The sequence below is a fragment of the Oncorhynchus kisutch genome, unplaced genomic scaffold (assembly GCF_002021735.2).
Source record: "Oncorhynchus kisutch isolate 150728-3 unplaced genomic scaffold, Okis_V2 Okis05a-Okis16b_hom, whole genome shotgun sequence".
Lineage (NCBI taxonomy): Eukaryota > Metazoa > Chordata > Actinopteri > Salmoniformes > Salmonidae > Oncorhynchus > Oncorhynchus kisutch.
The window spans coordinates 3,842,868-3,864,749 of NW_022261982.1; the positions used below are offsets into that span (position 1 = coordinate 3,842,868).

The 21,882-nt window shown below is 42.9% G+C and overlaps 2 protein-coding genes across 16 annotated transcripts in view; one reads left to right on the top strand and one right to left on the bottom strand.

Annotated features, from left to right (window-relative positions):
* The window catches only part of LOC109877641 (R3H domain-containing protein 1), a 63,023-nt gene extending 51,523 nt beyond the window's left edge, over nucleotides 1-11,500 (bottom strand). For 4 of the 15 annotated variants that reach the window (XM_031813246.1, XM_031813242.1, XM_031813248.1 and 1 more), the window contains exon 1: nucleotides 10,632-10,743. The gene's annotated coding sequence lies outside the window, so the exon portion shown is untranslated. Of the gene's footprint in view, nucleotides 1-3,678; nucleotides 4,258-10,631; nucleotides 10,745-11,357 lie in introns of those variants that run through there. The other 11 variants (XM_031813244.1, XM_031813247.1, XM_031813251.1 and 8 more) reach the window with 7 other exon arrangements.
* The window catches only part of LOC109876264 (DNA annealing helicase and endonuclease ZRANB3), an 84,868-nt gene continuing 73,862 nt past the window's right edge, over nucleotides 10,877-21,882 (top strand). The window contains exons 1-3 of the mRNA XM_031813254.1: nucleotides 10,877-11,110; nucleotides 11,366-11,472; nucleotides 11,774-11,950. Of these exons, the coding sequence (XP_031669114.1) occupies nucleotides 11,796-11,950 (155 nt within the window). The 5' untranslated portion in view covers nucleotides 10,877-11,110; nucleotides 11,366-11,472; nucleotides 11,774-11,795. The remainder of the gene's footprint in view (nucleotides 11,111-11,365; nucleotides 11,473-11,773; nucleotides 11,951-21,882) is intronic.

Genomic DNA, 21,882 nt, shown 5'->3' on the forward strand with positions numbered 1-21,882 from the left:
ATAGGAATAGTAATACCGGTGACGTTAAGCCTAATAAAATACATTGATAATCAGTGTGTTGAACAGGGTAAATAAGGCCGTACCCCGGGTCAGAGCCACGTCTGATAATAAGGAGAGTTATTGATTAGAGAGAGCTGATGATAATTGAGACTTAAGCCCTCTGGGGTATAAAGTGTAGACTAAAAAGGTATTCATTTCCCCGCTCAGCCTCAATTACAGGTAAATGTGCTTAACAAGTCACATAAGTTGCCTGGACTCACTGTGCGTGAAATAAGGGTTTAACATGATTTGTTGAATGACCGTCTCATCTCTGTACCCCACACATACCAATAACTGTAAGGTCCCTCAGGTCGAACAGTGAATTTCAAACACAGATTCAACCACAAAAACCAAGGAGATTTTCCAATGCCTCTCAAACCAAGGCAAATAAAAGCAGACATTGCATATCCCTTTGAGCACGTTGAAGTTATTAATTACACTTTGGATGATGTATCAACACACCCCGTCACTACAAAGACACAGGCGTCCTTCCTAAGCCAATTGCCGGAGAGGAAGGACACCGCTCTGGGATTTCACCATGAGGACAATGGCTACTTTAAAACAGCTACAGAGTTTAATGGCTGTGACAGGAGAAAACGGAGGATGGATCAACATTATAGTTACTCTACAATACTAACCTAAATGACAGAGTGAAAAAAATCATGCGAAATCTTATTTTAAAAACCAAATACTAAACATGCATCCTATTTGCAACAACGCACTAAAATAGTACTGCAAAAAAATTGACAAAGCAATTAACTGTTTGTCCTGAATACAAAGTGTTATGTTTAGGGCAAATAGTGGTGGCTGCATCATGTCATGGGTATGCTTGTAATCGTTAAGGACTGGGGAGCTATTTAGGATTTTTTTTAAAGAGCTAAGCACAGGAAAAATCCTAGAGGAAAACCTGGTTTAGTCTGGTTTCTCCCAGTGGAGATGAATTCACCTTTCAGCAGGACAATAACCTAAAACAAGTTGACTCAAATCTATGGCAAGACCTGAAAATGGTTGTCTAGCAATGATGAACAACTCATTTGACAGAGCTTGAAGAATTATGAAAATATATCTATTTATTTAAAATGGGCAAATGTTGCACAATCCAGGTGTGGAAAGCTCTTGGAGACTTACCCAGAAAGACACACAGCCGTAATCGCTACCAAAGGTACTTCTACAAAGTTTTGACTCAGGGTGTGTGAATACTTACGTAAATTACATATTTCAGTATTTTATTTAAAATATATTAACTAACATTCCTAAAAACATATTTTCACTGTCATTATGGGGGTATAGAGTGTAGATGGGTGAGATAAATAAATTATATTTAATCCATTTTGAATTGCGTCTGGAACAAAATGTGGAATAAGTCAATGGGTATGAATACTTTCTGAAGGCTCTGTACATCACACTAGTGGAGTCCGTCATTAAAAACCCATTTGTAATAACAGAAACACCTGCAGAAACAATATACTGAGGAGCAGAAATGCAAGCTGTGCAGAAACAACGCAACACAAGCCTCTTAATGGCTTATCTATGGTCATTAGTGCGCTGATGAAAGAAAGCCAAGACACAACGGTAATCAGAACACAGCCCCTGTTCACCAACACATTGCAGTGTTTCCCCTAGGATTTTTTTCAGCGGCGGCAGAGTGTCAAGACATTTTGGGAATTTTAGATTCTCCCTGATTGTTAGTTCTCAAAGATGATCTTATTGATACATTTATTGCTCCATTATATTGTCTACATACTTTATATCTGGTTTTAGTTGTTTAGGTTTAAACGGAAAACCTTTTCCTATCCCGAAAAGTGTGTGTGTGTGTGTGTGTGTGTGTGTGTGTGTGTGTGTGTGTGTGTGTGTGTGTGTGTGTGTGTGTGTGTGTGTGTGTGTGTGTGTGTGTATGTATGTATGTATGTATGTATGTATGTATATATATATATATATATATATATATATATATATATATATTTTTTTTTTTTTTTAATTTGTAGTGAAGGACACGATTTAGCAGTGTAGGTGCGTTGCTGCTAAATTCATATTGGGGATTCACTGAACACAGTCTACAGATCCCCAACACACTGAACACAGTCTTACAGATCCCCTGTTCCCCAACACAGTCTTACAGATCCCCTGTTCCCCAACACAGTCTAACAGATCCCCTGTTCCCCAACACAGTCTAACAGATCCCCAACACAGTCTACAGATCCCCAACACAGTCTACAGATCCCCAACACAGTCTACAGATCCCCTGTTCCCCAACACAGTCTAACAGATCCCCTGTTCCCCAACACAGTCTAACAGATCCCCAACACAGTCTACAGATCCCCAACACAGTCTACAGATCCCCAACACAGTCTACAGATCCCCAACACAGTCTACAGATCCCCAACACAGTCTACAGATCCCCAACACAGTCTACAGATCCCCAACACAGTCTACAGATCCCCTGTTCCCCAACACAGTCTAACAGATCCCCTGTTCCCCAACACAGTCTAACAGATCCCCAACACAGTCTACAGATCCCCAACACAGTCTACAGATCCCCAACACAGTCTACAGATCCCCAACACAGTCTACAGATCCCCAACACAGTCTACAGATCCCCAACACAGTCTACAGATCCCCAACACAGTCTACAGATCCCCAACACAGTCTACAGATCCCCAACACAGTCTACAGATCCCCAACACAGTCTACAGATCCCCAACACAGTCTACAGATCCCCAACACAGTCTACAGATCCCCTGTTCCCCAACACAGTCTACAGATCCCCTGTTCCCCAACACAGTCTACAGATCCCCTGTTCCCCAACACAGTCTACAGATCCCCTGTTCCCCAACACAGTCTACAGATCCCCTGTTCCCCAACACAGTCTACAGATCCCCTGTTCCCCAACACAGTCTACAGATCCCCTGTTCCCCAACACAGTCTACAGATCCCCTGTTCCCCAACACAGTCTACAGATCCCCTGTTCCCCAACACAGTCTACAGGTCCCCTGTTCCCCAACACACTGAACACAGTCTACAGATCCCCTGTTCCCCAACACAGTCTACAGATCCCCTGTTCCCCAACACACTGAACACAGTCTACAGATCCCCTGATCACTGAATGCAGCCTTGCTGTGCATCCTTTGGAAACCGAGCCCTTATCGTCACCAGATAAACCCTGTAGCTTAAATGGTCAAAGAAATTCACAATTGTAGCTTAGATCATATTGTAGAAGACTGCTGTGATGTTTAACTGTGTCTCAATAGGATCATATTGTAGAAGACTGCTGTGATGTTTAACTGTGTCTCAATAGGATCATATTGTAGAAGACTGCTGTGATGTTTAACTGCGTCTCAATAGGATCATATTGAAAACATAGCCACCAAAACTGAACCTCAACAATAAATCACGGCTTTCAAAAATGAAGCTCAAGGTCTTAGATAGTGACAGACAGATGATTGAGAACCCAGCACATGATTGAGAACCCAGCACATGATTGAGAACCCAGCACAATGTCTGAATGATTCAAGTCTGAAAAGGCTACCAAAAGCCTTAGTAGCTATTATCTAGCACTTAAACCATTACTCCTGATTTTCCAATGTGCTCCTTCCTTCACCAAATACAAACTCTTTGGTAAGAACAGAAACCAAGACCTACCTGCCACATAGTAGCCCTCCTTATGTTCATTGCAAGCTGTTGGAGGAGTCCGTAGTACCCAAGGCAGCATTGGTTGAGGAGGACGTAGCTGCTTGGAGTGACTCGCTCCCTGCAACAGTCTCACACAGCCTCCTATCGTCGTGGGTTTGTGTGTGTGTCTACCTGCCAGAGCCCCTCAGTAGGCGCCTGACAGAGTCAGTGACTCGCTCCCTGCAGCAGTCTCACACAGCCTCCTATCGTCGTGGGTTCGTGTGTGTGTGTGTCTACCTGCCAGAGCCCCTCAGTAGGCGCCTGACAGAGTCAGTGACTCGCCCCAGCCTCAGAGACAGCACCAAATCAACAGCTGGCCCCTGTGATGTCAGCTCTAGCTCAGCCACTCACAGCATCCCGCCTCGCTGCACCCAGGCAGAGAGGCAGGCAGGAAGCACATCTCAGAGGAGCGTGCGGCTGAGGAGGCTAAATTGGGCACTTTCTTCATTACCGATTCTGCTGCCCTGCCATGCGCTTACACCAGAGGTGGGAGGCGAGGGACAAAGGAAAGCAGGAGGGAGACAGAGAGGAGAGAGAGAGAGAGAGAGTAGGGGGACAGAGAGGAGAGAGAGAGTAGGGGGACAGAGAGGAGAGAGAGAGTAGGGGGACAGAGAGGAGAGAGAGAGTAGGGGGACAGAGAGGAGAGAGAGAGTAGGGGGACAGAGAGGAGAGAGAGAGTAGGGGGACAGAGAGGAGAGAGAGAGTAGGGGGACAGAGAGTAGGGGGACAGAGAGGAGAGAGAGAGGAGAGAGAGAGTAGGGGGACAGAGAGGAGAGAGAGAGTAGGGGGACAGAGAGGAGAGAGAGAGTAGGGGGACAGAGAGGAGAGAGAGAGAGTAGGGGGACAGAGAGGAGAGAGAGAGAGTAGGGGGACAGAGAGGAGAGAGAGAGAGTAGGGGGACAGAGAGGAGAGAGAGAGAGTAGGGGGACAGAGAGGAGAGAGAGAGAGTAGGGGGACAGAGAGGAGAGAGAGAGTAGGGGGACAGAGAGGAGAGAGAGAGTAGGGGGACAGAGAGGAGAGAGAGAGTAGGGGGACAGAGAGGAGAGAGAGAGTAGGGGGACAGAGAGGAGAGAGAGAGTAGGGGGACAGAGAGGAGAGAGAGAGTAGGGGGACAGAGAGGAGAGAGAGAGTAGGGGGACAGAGAGGAGAGAGAGAGTAGGGGGACAGAGAGGAGAGAGACAGACGAGAGAGACAGGAGGGGCATCTGTCTCCCCATATACAGCAATGAGAGAACAGAACAAACAACGCTCCATGGGATGGATGGCCAATGAGAGAACAGGACACACCATGGGAGGGGATGGATGTCCAATGAGAGGACAAGCTGTTCAAAGTGTACCTTGCTCATTACAGTTGGGTATATTTCAACCAGACGGCGACAAAGCACAAGACTGCTCCAACCAACTAGCGCCGGGCAATATGGCCCAAATATCATATTACTGCATAAAACAAAAAATTGATGGTATTTGCCACTATTTTAGGTTTTTGGATAATAAAAGTTGTACATGTTCTTTATGAGTAGTGAGTGATCCTAGGGTGGCAACACATTGATACGTGATCTCAAAATGGGTCTTTCTCCATTCTGATAGTTTTATACTGTTCAAATTCAAACAAAAATCATTTTCAGCATTTTCATAAGTTCCTACACTCATTAGAGATCATTTCCACACTGCCACACATGGCTGCATGAGGTGGACAAACAATACAGGCCTTATTTTGAACCAAACGTTGCAATTGGAATTTGACTTGACTTTGACTTTAGAGTAAACACTTGTGACCTGTTGGAATCATGAAAATAGAATGACTATTCTAATTCTATAGTTAGAATATAATAGTGGGCACTTTGAATACAGTGTTGTTTGACATGACAACGAATGAAAATGCCAGGGAGGAGTTATTGTGACAAGGTAGGAACCAAAAGTGTTGTGTTTCCAAGGGGACTCTATAACCTTTGGCTACATTGAATGTTCTCTTAGCTACTTCCTGTAGCGAACATATTCATGCTTTGCGTATTCCCCTTTGATTTAGAAGACACTGTTGCACAAACATGCTGATTTAGGTCTAAACTAGAGGTCGACCGATCAAATCGGAATGGCCGATTTAAAGTTTTCATAGCAATCGGAAATCAGTATTTTTGGGTGCCGATTTTTTCATATAATTTTTTACACCTTTATTTAGTCTTTATTTAACTAGGCAAGTCAGTTAAGAACATTCTTATTTTCAATGACGGCCTAGGAACGAGGCAGAATGACAGATTTTTACCTTGTCAGCTCGGGGGATCCCATTACAGTTAACTGGTCCAACGCTCTAACCACCTGCCTCACGAGGAGTCTGCCTGTTACGCAAATGTAGTAAGCCAAGGTAAGTTGCTAGCTAGCATTAAACCTATCTTATAAAAAACAATCAATCAACGAGTCGTTGCTCCAATGTGTACTTAACCATAAACATCAACGCCTTTCTTAAAATCAATACACAAGTATATATTTTTAAACCTGCATATTTAGCTAAAAGAAATCCAGGTTAGCAGGCAATATTAACCAGGTGAAATTGTGTCACTTCTCCTGCGTTCATTGCATGCAGAGTCAGGGTATATGCAACAGTTTGGGCTGCCTGGCTCATTGCGAACTAATTTGCCAGAATTGTATGTAATTATGACATAACATTGAAGGTTGTTACAATGTAACAAGAATATTTAGACTCATGGACCCGTTAGATAAAACAGAATGGTTATGTATTTCACTGAAAGAATAAACTTTTTGTTTTCGAAATTATAGTTTCCGGATTTGACCATATAAATGACCTAAGGCTCGTATTTCTGTGTGTTGTTATATTATAATTAAGTCTATGATTTGATAGAGCAGTCTGAGTGGTGGTTGGCAGCAGCAGGCTCGTAAGCATTCATTCCAACAGCACTTTCGTGCATTTACCAGCAGCTCTTCGCTTTGCTTCAAGCATTGAGCTGTTTATGACTTCAAGCCTTTCAACTCCTGAGATTAGGCTGGCAATACTAAAGTACCCATTAGAACATCCAATAGTCAAAGGTATATGAAATACAAATGGTATAGAGAGAAATAGTCCTATAAATACTATATTAACTACAACCTAAAACTTCTTACCTGGGAATATTGAAGTCTCATGTTAAAAGGAACCACCAGCTTTCATATGTTCTCATGTTCTGAGCAACGAACTTCAACGTTAGCTTTTTCACATGGCACATATTGCACTTTTACTTTCTTCTACAACACTTTGTTTTTGCATTATTTAAACCAAATTGAACATGTTTCATTATTTATTTGAGAATAAATAGATTTTATTGACGTATTAAGTTAAAATAAGTGTTCATTCAGTATTGTTTTAATTGTCATTATTACATATATATAAAACACATTTTTTAAAGAAAAATCGGTCGATAAATCAGTATCCGCTTTTTTTTTTGGTCCTCCAATAATCGGTATTGAAAAATCATAAAATCGGTCGACCTCTACTATATACGGACTCAAATCATTGTCCACTTTAATAAATGGATCACAAGTCACTTTAAATAATGTTTACATATCTTACATTACTCATCTCATATGTATATACTGTATTTTATACCACCTATTGCATCTTGCCTATACCGCTCGGCCATCAATCATCCATATATTTATATGGACATATTTTTATTCCATCCCTTCACATTTGTATGTATAAGGTAGTTGTGGAATTGTTAGATTACTTGTTAGATATTACTGCACTGTCGGAACTAGAAGCACAAGCATTTCGCTTCACTCACATTAACATCCGCTAACCATGTGTATGTGACCAAATACACTGATTTGGATTTGAACTAGTTAGCTAGCTAGCCAGCTAACTAGCGATGAGCAGCAAACAAGATTTAGGCCAAACTTGCCAAGACAAACTAGCGGTTGGCAGATGTAAGAAACACAAGCTAATAGTGTAATTATAGAACGCTAGGGGATTTACATTAAGAAGCTAAATGAAAACAGCATCGTTGTCATTAACATTTTTGCATGTTGACCATGCAAACTGAACGCAAGTGTCTCGTGGTCAAGCAACAACAAATGGGGCTAGATGGGGCTAGATGGAGCTAGGTCTGTGTGGAAAGCAGCATGGATAGATGGAGAGCAGAGAGACGACTTTACACACGGTGTATCACATTTAACAAACCAAACATTAAAATACCGTTATAGAAGGTAAAGTAAAAACCCAAACCGGTCCGTGCATCAATACCAGTATATCGTATAATACGGTGTACCACCCATCTCTACAACTAACCACAGAAAATATGCTCAAGTTAATTGTAGTATGTTAAAGTGCTACTAATTAATGGAGACGTTCAGAGTGATCATAAAACGTAGTTATAGGGGAAATCAGGTGTTATTTGTTCCAATCCCTTAAAAACTGAAGTAAATAATAGATGCTGTCAGGGTAGGAGGAAAGCTCTTCCTGTCCCTTAGCAACAGACGCTGGTGACAACTGATCTGATCACATTTTTCACTACAGTTACAAGTCCACCAACTGAAGTAGCTACGCCACCAACACGGTCACTGAATCTCATAAACCCCAACAGCCTCGCAAACTGCCAGTAGTCTCCTTTGATGCAGCCAATCGATAAACAAAGAGGAATCAATCACGTTGCAATGTTCACTGTGTCAAGCTGTGAAACCGGATGGGCCTACCTACGTTACTGACGTCTGTCTGACAATATCACGAGGAGGAGGAAGTTGGATAAGAACATAAAGCATTTAGTGTACAATTTCACCATGATTCCCCCCACCACACACACAAATGCACAGACGCACGCTTGCGCGTGAGCGCACACACACCTGAGTAATTAAAGAAATGACACAGCATTAGACTATTCAATATTCTGAATTTACACCCCTAATTTGGACATAAATCAAGAGTTGTGTCACTGCACTCCTAACGGCAGAGCCTCCAGCAATGAAAGCCAAATCGGTGAGCCTCGTCTCAGAATTATTAATGGCAGCACTAGACAACCAGGATAGATAGTTCATAACTCAGGCAGGAAGTGTGCCTCCTTGACTTTATAACTAGACATTAAATACAATACGGCAGTGAAATGTATAAAACTGTAGCCTAGCATAAGTCACTGTCAAACCCAGCTATAGTCCTGTTTAAAAAACAATAGAACTACTCATCAAACAAGCCCACAGTGGGGTTCTGCATCTAGCTATCAGCTAACTGGAGCCTTTCCTCTTTGATTAACCAACTCCAAAGCCAGACAAAAAAGGGACCACTATTTCAACAAAACTGCGGTGTCTCGGCAACGCTTCATACATTAGCCTATTAGGCGTTGCGTTTTAATTTGCTGTGAGAAGTGAAGGATGTGCTTAGTTAGGCTATATTTCCCCACCGAGTTCTCCATTTATGGCAATAGCATAATACTATCCTAATGAGCCACCCTTGGGTTGAACAGACAGCAGGGAAACACTCCTGTAGTAGACTCTGCATCCTCATTATAGAAGCGGTAGGAAGGACACTGAGCTGACATGTCACCCATTTACTTTAGTAGAATAAAACACTTCATCACACCAGCCAAGCCAATGGTAGGCACCATAATTACTGTAGGTACTTTTATGTTTTTACCTTTATTTAACTAGGAAAGTCAGTTAAGAACAAATTATTTTTTACAATGATGGCCTACACCGGCAAAACCCGTATGAAGCTGGGCCAATTGTGCGCCGCCCTATGGGACTCCAGCCGGTTGTGATACAGTCTCGACCCAGGGTGTCTGTAGTGACGCCTCAAGCACTGAGATGCATTGCCTTATTCTGCTGCACCACTCGGGAGCCCAGGTATACCTGCATAGAGAGATCCCAGCAAATTGGCAATCAAATTACACGTTATTGGTGGCATGATAGTGATTGAACATTAATACATTCCCTACTTTAGAATGAAAGTCTGAAGACAAGCCCTGTCAGTGACCGTTCTTTCAGCACTCCATCCCCCTGACAAGAGGAATAGCAAGCGATATGAGGACAGCTGAACATGATACATGAAGAGAAGTGTCATGCAGAATATGTCAAACACAATTATCCCAACTAGTTAGTGGAGCTTTAGCGTCATGGTCATGACATGCCTTGAAATAAGATGTTGTCCACGCTCCAATTATGAACTGCACCAGAGCTCGAGAACTATGTGAAGGAGTGTTTTGTTTGTGTATTGTGAACGGACACCTCTTGTGGATTTTCTCAACAGGTACCACGGACTGGGGAGCAACGTTGTTCTCTCCACCATTTTAGCATGTTATTTATTCTCACACTGACATATACAGGCTGGTGAACGTGAACCATTGCCATTAGCGGACAGTTAACGCGAAAACAAAGTTACTTCAAAAGGCACGAACTGCAGGGTATAACGTTAGTGTTCCTTAGTTCTACCAACTAGAGCTAACTAGAACAGTGTTATTTCAAACATGTATATTTAGTTTGTACAGAGGTATCATTCCTGCATGTCTAAAAATGCATAGCTAAATAGCTAGTTACTATTGTTAACTAGCCAACAGCGAGTTTGCAAAGCTAGCTAGTTGTTGATGAGGCAAACGAGCAGGCCTTGCTTCGGGGGAAGCTAGGTACGTTAGCCAACCACGATAAATGATAACTATTTTAGCTAACTAGCTCGTTACCAATGACTTGTTTGTATTAAAATCAAGCCATCTAAACGCAACTCTTACCTGTGCCAAGTTGATATTTGAATTCGTTTGAGTTTAGCTAGCTAGCCAACAAGCTAGTTAGCTAACGTAGCCCTTCAGCTCGACAAATTATTCCGACCGTAGCTAGTTAGCTAACTAAGCTAGCTAAATTTGCCACTAAAATGGTCATTTGATAACCTAACTACACAAATTCACCGTTAATCCCCACAAAGAACGTGTGCGAAGAAACAAACACATGTTGTCTTACCAGAAACGTTGACAAAAACAGAATGATTTATAAAAACAGCTGCGTGTGGCCACGGAAAAGATCAGTGTGTAGCGGCAACAGACCGAGGCTAACATTCGGCACAAGACGAAACGGCAAATCCGGGAAATTGGAGAGTACAGCAGGAAGCACCGGGACTGACAGTCTGCCCAGCAAATCCGAATGAGCGTCCAGTGATCGGTCTACTGTAGGGGTCATGTACTACTAAAATTAGATGTATTGAGCATGCTTTTGAGTCTGATAGAAAAGTTGATATGAATTTGAAATCACTTAGAAAAGTATCGTTGGAATTATTTTATTTTTTTAAACAGCTTTTTAGTCAAGATTCTAGAAAGTTGCAGGCTTCTTATCTTGAACGCAACTCCTATGGAATCCGCTACGCAAACTACGTAGTTGCTGTCAAAGTTTCCCGCGAAACTACTGCACATGCAAATCTATATCAAAACATTTCTGCACTGGTGGTCTGTATCCTCTTACTAATGTATTTTTTCAAACTAACAAGTGCAAAGCCTTAGCATGTATAATCTCTTGTACATTTGAAGTGGGTTGAGCTGTAACTAAAAACGTGGATGGGAATTTGCTGTGCATAGCTAGCTAGTTAGCTAACGTTACCGTGGAAGTAACCGTATTTGTCAGAGTACCCTTGTAACCATCCTCCTGTATCCCTATTCTTCCTAGCATCAATAGTCTTCTCGTTCTTTGTCTTACCTTAACAGATATCCTTGCACTGGGTAACCCAGCAGTCTCTTAGCACCTTACCAATAAGAGCAGAGGAGCGGTCATCTCGTGGCAGTTCAGCAGCCTGTTCCTGATATTGTCGCAGGTAAATCCATGCCTTGAGATGACAGTTGAGCTGAGACATGGTGCATCACCAAGATGTAAAACAGCACTGAAGGCATTTTAGTCATTTAGCAGACGCTCTTATCCATAGCATCTTACATTAGTTGGTGCATACATTTTCATACTGGCCCCCGTGGGAATGGAACCCACATGGAGACAAATTTGAGTAGTGCCTAAATTTTTTGCAAAATGCCAAAGCCAGTCCTGGTGATTAATTGTCAGCCAGGGTTGGTCTTTCTTCTTACTGTTGTTTTTTCGCTCTCTCTTTTCATTCTCTGCAAAAGCATCTAAAAGTCGAGACGGGCCATGAGTGAGGTAAAGGATAGGGATTGTGATCCCCATAACTCCCATGTTGACAGGAGATGGGACAGTCAGTTGTCAGTCCTCCCAGACAAGCTACAACAGAGACTGATGCCATTCCAAAAGGAGGGGGTCAAATTCGCCCTATCAAAGAATGGAAGGTAGGTGGTTGTTAGTGAATCAAGCCCTTTTTACATCAACAGCTTTGTCACAAAGTACTTTACAGTAACCTGGCCAAGGCCCCAAATAGTAAGCAGAAGTTTGTGCTCACTTTATTCACCAAGTCATTGTTACTTTAAAAGCAAAAAAAATAGTTAAAATGTGTATTAAGCCTGTAGCCTGAATCACCTCAGCCTCACACTATGTGAGCAGCAGAAGAAAAAGCCAGCCAGAGCCAGACTACTCGTCCGTCAAGTCAGCCAGCCAGCCAGTCAGCCAGCCAGTCAGTCTGTCAGCCAGTCAGTCAGTCAGCCAGTCAGTCAGTCAGTCTGTCAGTCTGTCAGTCAGTCAGTCAGTCTGTCAGTCAGTCAGTCTGTCAGTCAGCCAGCCAGTCAGTCAGTCAGTCAGTCAGTCGATCAGTGGATGTAAGAATCCCAGGAGACAGGCAGTCAGGGACAGTCAGGTCAGAGTAGTCAGCCTGAGCAGTAGATCAATACAGGGACAGTAGAAGTGATGTACTGTGAGGATGAGTCATCCAGTCAATATGTTGGAGACATCAATGTGACCGTAAACACTATCTGGGCTTTGTAGGGTTCTGTGTACGGTTTCTCCATGGAGACGAGTGATGCAAGCTGTTAGCGATCAGGAGAGCCAGGTGCTGTGTTGGAGTTGTTGTAGTGGGACCAGAGGCTGAGGCGGATCAGAGTAACACACACATTGACTGCCAAGTTTGGTTAATCTTTTAGGACACCCTCCGTGGACAGAGGTTGACATGTTTGTATTGAAGAACTCTAGCTAATAGTTATATAAATTATACAGACTCTTCTAATAGAGAATCAGGTTGTTTAATTGCCCACCTCGCATCAATATGTAGCCTGGTTTGGAATTAAGTTGATGCCAATTTATTTGATTTATTATTTGTAATGCAATTTAGACGGGCTGGGAGCCTGATAGTATCTGGGGGCCTGACACTATTCCTCTTATGATAATGTAGTGTCAGTTACATTGCATTCCACTTGGACATAATGTCAGTTACATTGCATTCCACTTGGGCATAATGTCAGTTACATTGCATTCCACTTGGGCATAATGTCAGTTACATTGCATTCCACTTGGGCATAATGTCAGTTACATTGCATTCCACTTGGGCATAATGTCAGTTACATTGCATTCCACTTGGGCATAATGTCAGTTACATTGCATTCCACTTGGGCATAATGTCAGTTACATTGAATTCCACTTGGGCATAATGTCAGTTACATTGCATTCCACTTGGGCATAATGTCAGTTACATTGCATTCCACTTGGGCATAATGTCAGTTACATTGCATTCCACTTGGGCATAATGTCAGTTCCATTGCATTCCACTTGGGCATAATGTCAGTTACATTGCATTCCACTTGGGCATAATGTCAGTTACATTGCATTCCACTTGGGCATAATGTCAGTTACATTGCATTCCACTTGGGCATAATGTCAGTTACATTGCATTCCACTTGGGCATAATGTCAGTTACATTGCATTCCACTTGGGCATAATGTCAGTTACATTGCATTCCACTTGGGCATAATGTCAGTTACATTGCATTCCACTTGGGCATAATGTCAGTTACATTGCATTCCACTTGGGCATAATGTCAGTTACATTGCATTCCACTTGGGCATAATGTCAGTTACATTGCATTCCACTTGGGCATAATGTCAGTTACATTGCATTCCACTTGGGCATAATGTCAGTTACATTGCATTCCACTTGGACATAATGTCAGTTACATTGCATTCCACTTGGGCATAATGTCAGTTACATTGCATTCCACTTGGGCATAATGTCAGTTACATTGCATTCCACTTGGGCATAATGTCAGTTACATTGCATTCCACTTGGGCATAATGTCAGTTACATTGCATTCCACTTGGGCATAATGTCAGTTACATTGCATTCCACTTGGGCATAATGTCAGTTACATTGCATTCCACTTGGGCATAATGTCAGTTACATTGCATTCCACTTGGGCATAATGTCAGTTACATTGCATTCCACTTGGACATAATGTCAGTTACATTGCATTCCACTTGGGCATAATGTCAGTTACATTGCATTCCACTTGGGCATAATGTCAGTTACATTGCATTCCACTTGGGCATAATGTCAGTTCCATTGCATTCCACTTGGGCATAATGTCAGTTCCATTGCATTCCACTTGGGCATAATGTCAGTTCCATTGCATTCCACTTGGGCATAATGTCAGTTCCATTGCATTCCACTTGGACATAATGTCAGTTCCATTGCATTCCACTTGGGAATAATGTCAGTTCCATTGCATTCCACTTGGACATAATGTCAGTTACATTGCATTCCACTTGGGCATAATGTCAGTTACATTGCATTCCACTTGGGCATAATGTCAGTTACATTGCATTCCACTTGGACATAATGTCAGTTACATTGCATTCCACTTGGGCATAATGTCAGTTACATTGCATTCCACTTGGGCATAATGTCAGTTACATTGCATTCCACTTGGGCATAATGTCAGTTACATTGCATTCCACTTGGGCATAATGTCAGTTACATTGCATTCCACTTGGGCATAATGTCAGTTACATTGCATTCCACTTGGGCATAATGTCAGTTACATTGCATTCCACTTGGACATAATGTCAGTTACATTGCATTCCACTTGGGCATAATGTCAGTTACATTGCATTCCACTTGGGCATAATGTCAGTTACATTGCATTCCACTTGGGCATAATGTCAGTTACATTGCATTCCACTTGGGCATAATGTCAGTTACATTGCATTCCACTTGGGCATAATGTCAGTTACATTGCATTCCACTTGGGCATAATGTCAGTTACATTGCATTCCACTTGGGCATAATGTCAGTTGGCTTAAACATTCTATTTGAATGAGGTTGTGCGAAGTACATCACATGCCATCTAACTGAAGCGTTATTGTAAGTGTCTGCCGGGGCCACTTGTAAGGGTTGCCACGCCGACGCTGGTGTTACAACAGATCAATAGACAGATAGACTGTGTTGTTGCTTCTCTTGCCTGAGCTTCAAAATCACTGTGAAATACAATACCAGATGTTGATGTTGATGTGTGCATCAAATCCCCGGACCCCAACACAGATCCCCAACACACAACTGGTCCCCGATGATATTCTCAGTTTGGATGTCATGTGTGATTTGTCACATCCCTAGCCAATAGATTTAAAGATATGACTTTAAAATAAGTTTAAACTACCCCCCTCCTTATTGTATGATATAAACAGTGTTTCATTCGAGATGGGGGGGTGTAAATGTCAGCCAGGCGTTTGCTTTGCTGAGCCAGACTGAGCAGAAACAGCTCTACATCAATTATAAAGGCTGATTATTGAATTAATTACAAAATGCTGATTCATCACGATGCAGTGACAAGGAAAATATGACAAGTATGTAAAATAGCTTTATTTTCATGCTGACATGGGCCTAGTGAATGACTTCGCTTAATGATCCTAGAGCTTGTAGATCTGATAGGATTAGTGAGGTGTGTTCCCATTTTAAAACGTTTAAGTTTATTGTTTACAGTGAAATGCCTTTTTTGCTAACTCTAAACCCAACAATACAGTAATCAATAACTGTGTAATACTAAAAATAACATAAGGTTGTTGATTATTAAAAGATAGGTACAGGTCCCAGAAAAAATCATCCCGCTACTTAAATAGCCTACCTGCCCGTTGATAAGAAAGCATGAATAATATGAATGTATGGTAATGTATGAGCCTCAGTGTAAGTAGTCTAGTCTATGCTCCATTCATTGAAGACAAGATAAAAGACTTAAATGATTGTGTGGAAGGTCAAAGACCCCGCCTCCATCCCGGGAGGAGGAGCTACGTTTACAGACATCTTGGTGCTGGTGGGTTTCACAGATAACATGAAAACGTTGTTCAACGTGCTGTTGTCAAGCAACGGTGGCAATCAGAGTATCCTCCATGAAACCAGCTGTCTGGCTGAACGGGCCTCCTATTCCCTGTATAGTGCATTACTTTTGACAACAGCCTGGGCTAAAAAGGAGTGTACTACATAGGGAACAGGGTGCCTTTTGGGATGCACCCAGGTTATTGAAAGAAGAATGATTAATGTGTGGAGAAATGGAAAGCACCTGGCTGAAAGGAGCATCTCTCGCTGTCTTTCTCCCTCTGTTTTCTCTCTCTCTATCTCTCTCGATCTCTCCCTCGCTCTCTCCCTCCCTCTCTCCCTCCCTCTCTCCATCTCTCTACTCCCATTGTGTGTGTATGCATTATGCTGGTTGAGCAGAGTGGGCTGGCAATTAGAAGAAACACCAGTGGAAGGTGCTCATTAATCATGCTGTTCAACTGAAGGGGAGGGAGGGGGATCACAACTGCTTTTCTCATGGGTAGACTAGCTCTACCTACCTGGGCTACATTTTGAATATCACATCTCACGATCATTGCAGACTGGTGTTGCCTACCTGTGTTACATTTTACATTCAAGTAATTTAACAGACGCTCTTATCCACAGAGACTTACAATCAGTCCATTCTACTAAAGAAGCCCAAACGACCACGAACAGCCATGATAATCATAATTAGGAGAAGCCTAAAACCTATTTCAATATACAGTGCATTCTGGAAGTATTCAGACCCCTTGACTTATTCTAAAATTGATTACATAGTTCCCCCCCCCCCCTCCCCTCTCATCAATCTACCCACAATACCCCATAATGACAAAGCAAAAACAGATTTAAGAAATGTTTGCAAATGTATATATATATATTTTTTTTAACGTAAATATCAAATGTACATAAGCATTCAGTACTCAGTACTTTGTTGAAGCACCTTTGGCAGCGATTACAACATCGAGTCTTCTTGAGTATGACGCTACAAGCTTGGCACACCTGTATTTGGGGAGTTTCTCTCATTGTTCTATGCAGATCCTCTCAAGCTCTGTCAGATTGGCTATTTTTAGGTCTCCCCAGAGATGTTAGATCGGGTTCAAGTCCGGGCTCTGGCTGGGCCACTTGAGCATTCAGAGACTTGTCCCGAAGCCACTCCTGTGTTGTCTTGGCTGTGTGCTTAGGGTCGTTGTCCTGTTGAAAGTTGAACCTTCACTCTGGAGCAGGTTTTCATCAAGGATCTCTCTGTACTTTGCTCTGTTCATCTTTCCCTCGACCCTGACTAGTCTCCCAGTCCCTGCCGCAGAAAAACCTCCCCGCAGCATGATGCTGCCACCACCATGCTTCACCGTAGGGATGGTGCCAGGTTTCCTCCAGACATGACACTTGGCATTCAGGCCAAAGAGTTTTATCAGATCAGACCAGAGAATCTTGTTTCTCACGGTCTGAGAGTCCTTTAGGTGACTTTTGGCAAATTCCAAGCAGGCTGGTATGTGCCTTTTACTGAGGAGTGGCTTCCGTCTGGCCACTCTACCATAAAGGCCTGATTGGTGGAGTGCTGCAGAGATGGTTGTCCTTCTGGAAGGTTCTCCCATCTCCATACAAGAACTCTGGAGCTCTGTCAGAGTGACCATTTGGGTTCTTGGTCACCTCCCTGACCAAGGCGCTTCTCCCCCGAGTGCTCAATTTGGCTGACCGGTCAGCTCTAGGAAGAGTCTTGTTGGTTCCAAACTTCTTCCATTTAAGAATGATGGAGGCCACTGTGTTCTTGGGGACCTTCAATGCTGCAGAAATGTTTTGGGTTTTCTATCCCCAGGGAAGGGGTCTGAATATTTTCCGAATGCACTGTAGCTACTATCTGAAAAATAAATGCTAGAAAGTGGGTTGGTGGAATCCGTCATGAACAGGGAGGTGTGGATAAAAGCCTGTTTTGTAAAAGCTGGTGGAGGGAACAGGCTAACAGCGTATAACCTTGTGAGCAGGGTAATAAAACTGTCATCATTGATCTGTGGACCTACTAGAATTGCAAAGGGAGGAAGCTGTGGTGTGATTATGTTTTGAGTGGCAGTGGCTCTGTCGTATCCAACTGATGGACAGACCTGAATGGAAATCATACCTCTTATTTGATTTGATTTGATTTGATTTGATTTGATTTGATTTGATATTTGTGCTGATGTTGATTATGTCATAATACATTTAGCAATATCAACTTGATTCTCAGTTTGAAATGGGGACCATAGTCTAGGCTATATTGTTACTGCACACTCACTAGACTAATATATATATATATACATATATAGACACTACAGGGCCTTCAGAAAGTATTCATACCCCTTGACTTATTCCACATTTAGTTGTGTTACGTTCCCCAGCAAGAATGTCACTCAAACAGAAAGGGGAACTAACAGAGTCACTGACAACAGCCTAAACAGGTTCAGGAGGGCTTCTGAAAGACACTCATGGGGGTGTCCACTGAAAGTTGACGAGCAACAACGGGGACTTAAAAGACACCCACCATGAACGCCCACTAAATTTGTCCAAGAAGAGGCAAACAAAAGGACAATCCAACACAACTTAAAGACAGGGAACAAACTAAACATCAGATGAAGGAATGTTTGTGTAAAAATCACAATAGGGAGCGCCAACTGAAGGTGTTTTGGTGATGGTGTTTTTGGAGCATGATAGTTTGTTGGTGATGTGGACACCAAGGAACTTAACTCTCGACCTGCTCCACTGCAGCCCAGTCGATGTTAACGGGGACCTGTTCGGCCCTCCTTTTCCTGTAGTCCACAATCAGCTCCTTTTGTTTTGTTCACATTGAGGGAGAGAGTGTGGTGCCAGGACAACAACGATAGGTCTCTGACCTGCTCCGTATAGGCTGTCTCATCGTGGTTGATCAGGCCTACCACTGTTGCGTCGTCTGCAAACTTAATGATGGTGTTGGAGTCATGCTTGGCCACGCAGTCGTGGGTGAACAGGGAGTACAGGAGGGGACTAAGCACATACCCCTGCATGCCACATAACATGATTCCGCCACCACCATGCTTCACGGTAGGGACGGTGTTAGACCGGTGATTCGCGGTTCCTGGTTTTCTCCAAACATAGCGCTTTGCATTCAGAACGAAGAGTTCAATTTCAGTCTCATCAGACCACAGAATCTTTTGCCTTATGATCTGAGTCTCAGGTGCCTTTTTGCAAACTCCAGTCGTGCTGTCAAGTGCCTTTTTTTCCAGGAGTGGCTTCCGTCTGGCAACTCTCCTATAAAGGCAAGATTGGTGAAGTTCTGTAGATACACAGTTGTTCTTCTGGCATGTTCTCCCATCTCAGTCAAGGAACTCTGTACTTTTGTCAGTGGTCATTGAGTTCTTGGTCACCTCTCTGACCAAGGTCCTTCTTGTCCAGTTGTTCAGTTTGATCAGAGGGCCAGCTGTAGGCAGAGCCTGGGTAGTTCCAAGGCCCTTCTTGTCCAGTTGTTCAGTTTGGTCAGAGGGCCAGCTGTAGGCAGAGTCTGGGTAGTTCCAAGGTCCTTCTTGTCCAGTTGTTCAGTTTGGTCAGAGGGCCAGCTGTAGGCAGAGCCTGGGTAGTTCCAAGGTCCTTCTTGTCCAGTTGTTCAGTTTGGTCAGAGGGCCAGCTGTAGGCAGAGTCTGGGTAGTTCCAAGGTCCTTCTTGTCCAGTTGTTCAGTTTGATCAGAGGGCCAGCTGTAGGCAGAGCCTGGGTAGTTCCAAGGTCCTTCTTGTCCAGTTGTTCAGTTTGGTCAGAGGGCCAGCTGTAGGCAGAGCCTGGGTAGTTCCAAGGCCCTTCTTGTCCAGTTGTTCAGTTTGGTCAGAGGGCCAGCTGTAGGCAGAGTCTGGGTAGTTCCAAGGTCCTTCTTGTCCAGTTGTTCAGTTTGGTCAGAGGGCCAGCTGTAGGCAGAGCCTGGGTAGTTCCAAGGTCCTTCTTGTCCAGTTGTTCAGTTTGGTCAGAGGGCCAGCTGTAGGCAGAGTCTGGGTAGTTCCAAGGTCCTTCTTGTCCAGTTGTTCAGTTTGGTCAGAGGGCCAGCTGTAGGCAGAGCCTGGGTAGTTCCAAGGTCCTTCTTGTCCAGTTGTTCAGTTTGGTCAGAGGGCCAGCTGTAGGCAGAGTCTGGGTAGTTCCATAATTCTCTCAATGATGGAGACCACTGTGCTCTTGGAATCCATTGTTTTATACCCTCCCCCAGATATATGCCTCATGACAATTCTATCTTGGAGCTCTACGGACAGTTCCCTGGACTTCAGGGGATAGTTCCTGCTCTGACATGCACTGTCATCTGTGGCGCCTTATATAGACAGGTGGGTTTCTTTCTATGTCCAAACAATTGAATTGGCCACAGGTGGAATCCAGCCAAGTTGTGGTGACGTCTCATCGTTGATCAAAGGAAATTGGATGCACCTGAGCAATTGGGAGTGTCATAGCAAAGGGGTGTGAATACTTACTGTGTGTAAATTTAGATATTTCTGTATTTCATTTTCAGTAAATTATCAACTTTCTAAAAACATGTTTTTACTTTGTCATTATGGGTATTGTGTGTAGATGGGTGAGAGCAATTCAGGCTGTAACACAACAACATGTGGAATAGGTCCAGGGGTCTGAATACTCCCTGAAGACACTGTACATACATACTCACTCACTACCGGAAGGTTGCAAGTTCAAACCCCCGAGCTGACAAGGTACAAATCTGTTGTTCTGCCCCTGAACAGGCAGTTAACCCACTGTTCCTAGGCTGTCATTGAAAATAAGAATTTGTTCTTAACTGACTTGCCTAGTTAAATAAAGGTAAAATAAAATAAAAAAATTGATTGACACTCCCACACAAAACCCACACACATTCATATACACTACATATGCTAACACACACACATACCGACACAACACAAACACACATGCACACGCGCACACGCACACACACACACACACACGTTTACACTCATCATTGTTACTGCTACTCTGTTCTTTATTTTTCCCTTAATATTATCTATCCTGATGTCTAGTCACTTTACCTTGCCTTCATATACATATCTACCTCAAATACCTTATTATTATCTATCCTGATGTCTAGTCACTTTACCCTGCCTTCATATACATATCTACCTCAAATACCTTATTATTATCTATCCTGATGTCTAGTCACTTTACCCTGCCTTCATATACATATCTACCTCAAATACCTTATTATTATCTATCCTGATGTCTAGTCACTTTACCTTGCCTTCATATACATATCTACCTCAAATACCTTATTATTATCTATCCTGATGTCTAGTCACTTTACCCTGCCTTCATGTACATATCTACCTCAATTACCTCATACCTCTGCACATTGATCTGGTACTGGTACTTCCTGTATATAGCTGCACATTGATCTGGTACTTCCTGTATATAGCTGCACATTGATCTGGTACTTCCTGTATATAGCTGCACATTGATCTGGTACTTCCTGTATATAGCTGCACATTGATCTGGTACTTCCTGTATATAGCTGCACATTGATCTGGTACTTCCTGTATATAGCTCCACATTGATCTGGTACTTCCTGTATATAGCTCCACATTGATCTGGTACTTCCTGTATATAGCTCCACATTGATCTGGTACTTCCTGTATATAGCTCCACATTGATCTGGTACTTCCTGTATATAGCTGCACATTGATCTGGTACTTCCTGTATATAGCTCCACATTGATCTGGTACTTCCTGTATATAGCTCCACATTGATCTGGTACTTCCTGTATATAGCTCCACATTGATCTGGTACTTCCTGTATATAGCTCCACATTGATCTGGTACTTCCTGTATATAGCTCCACATTGATCTGGTACTTCCTGTATATAGCTGCACATTGATCTGGTACTTCCTGTATATAGCTCCACATTGATCTGGTACTTCCTGTATATAGCTCCACATTGATCTGGTACTGGTACTTCCTGTATATAGCTCCACATTGATCTGGTACTTCCTGTATATAGCTCCACATTGATCTGGTACTTCCTGTATATAGCTCCACATTGATCTGGTACTT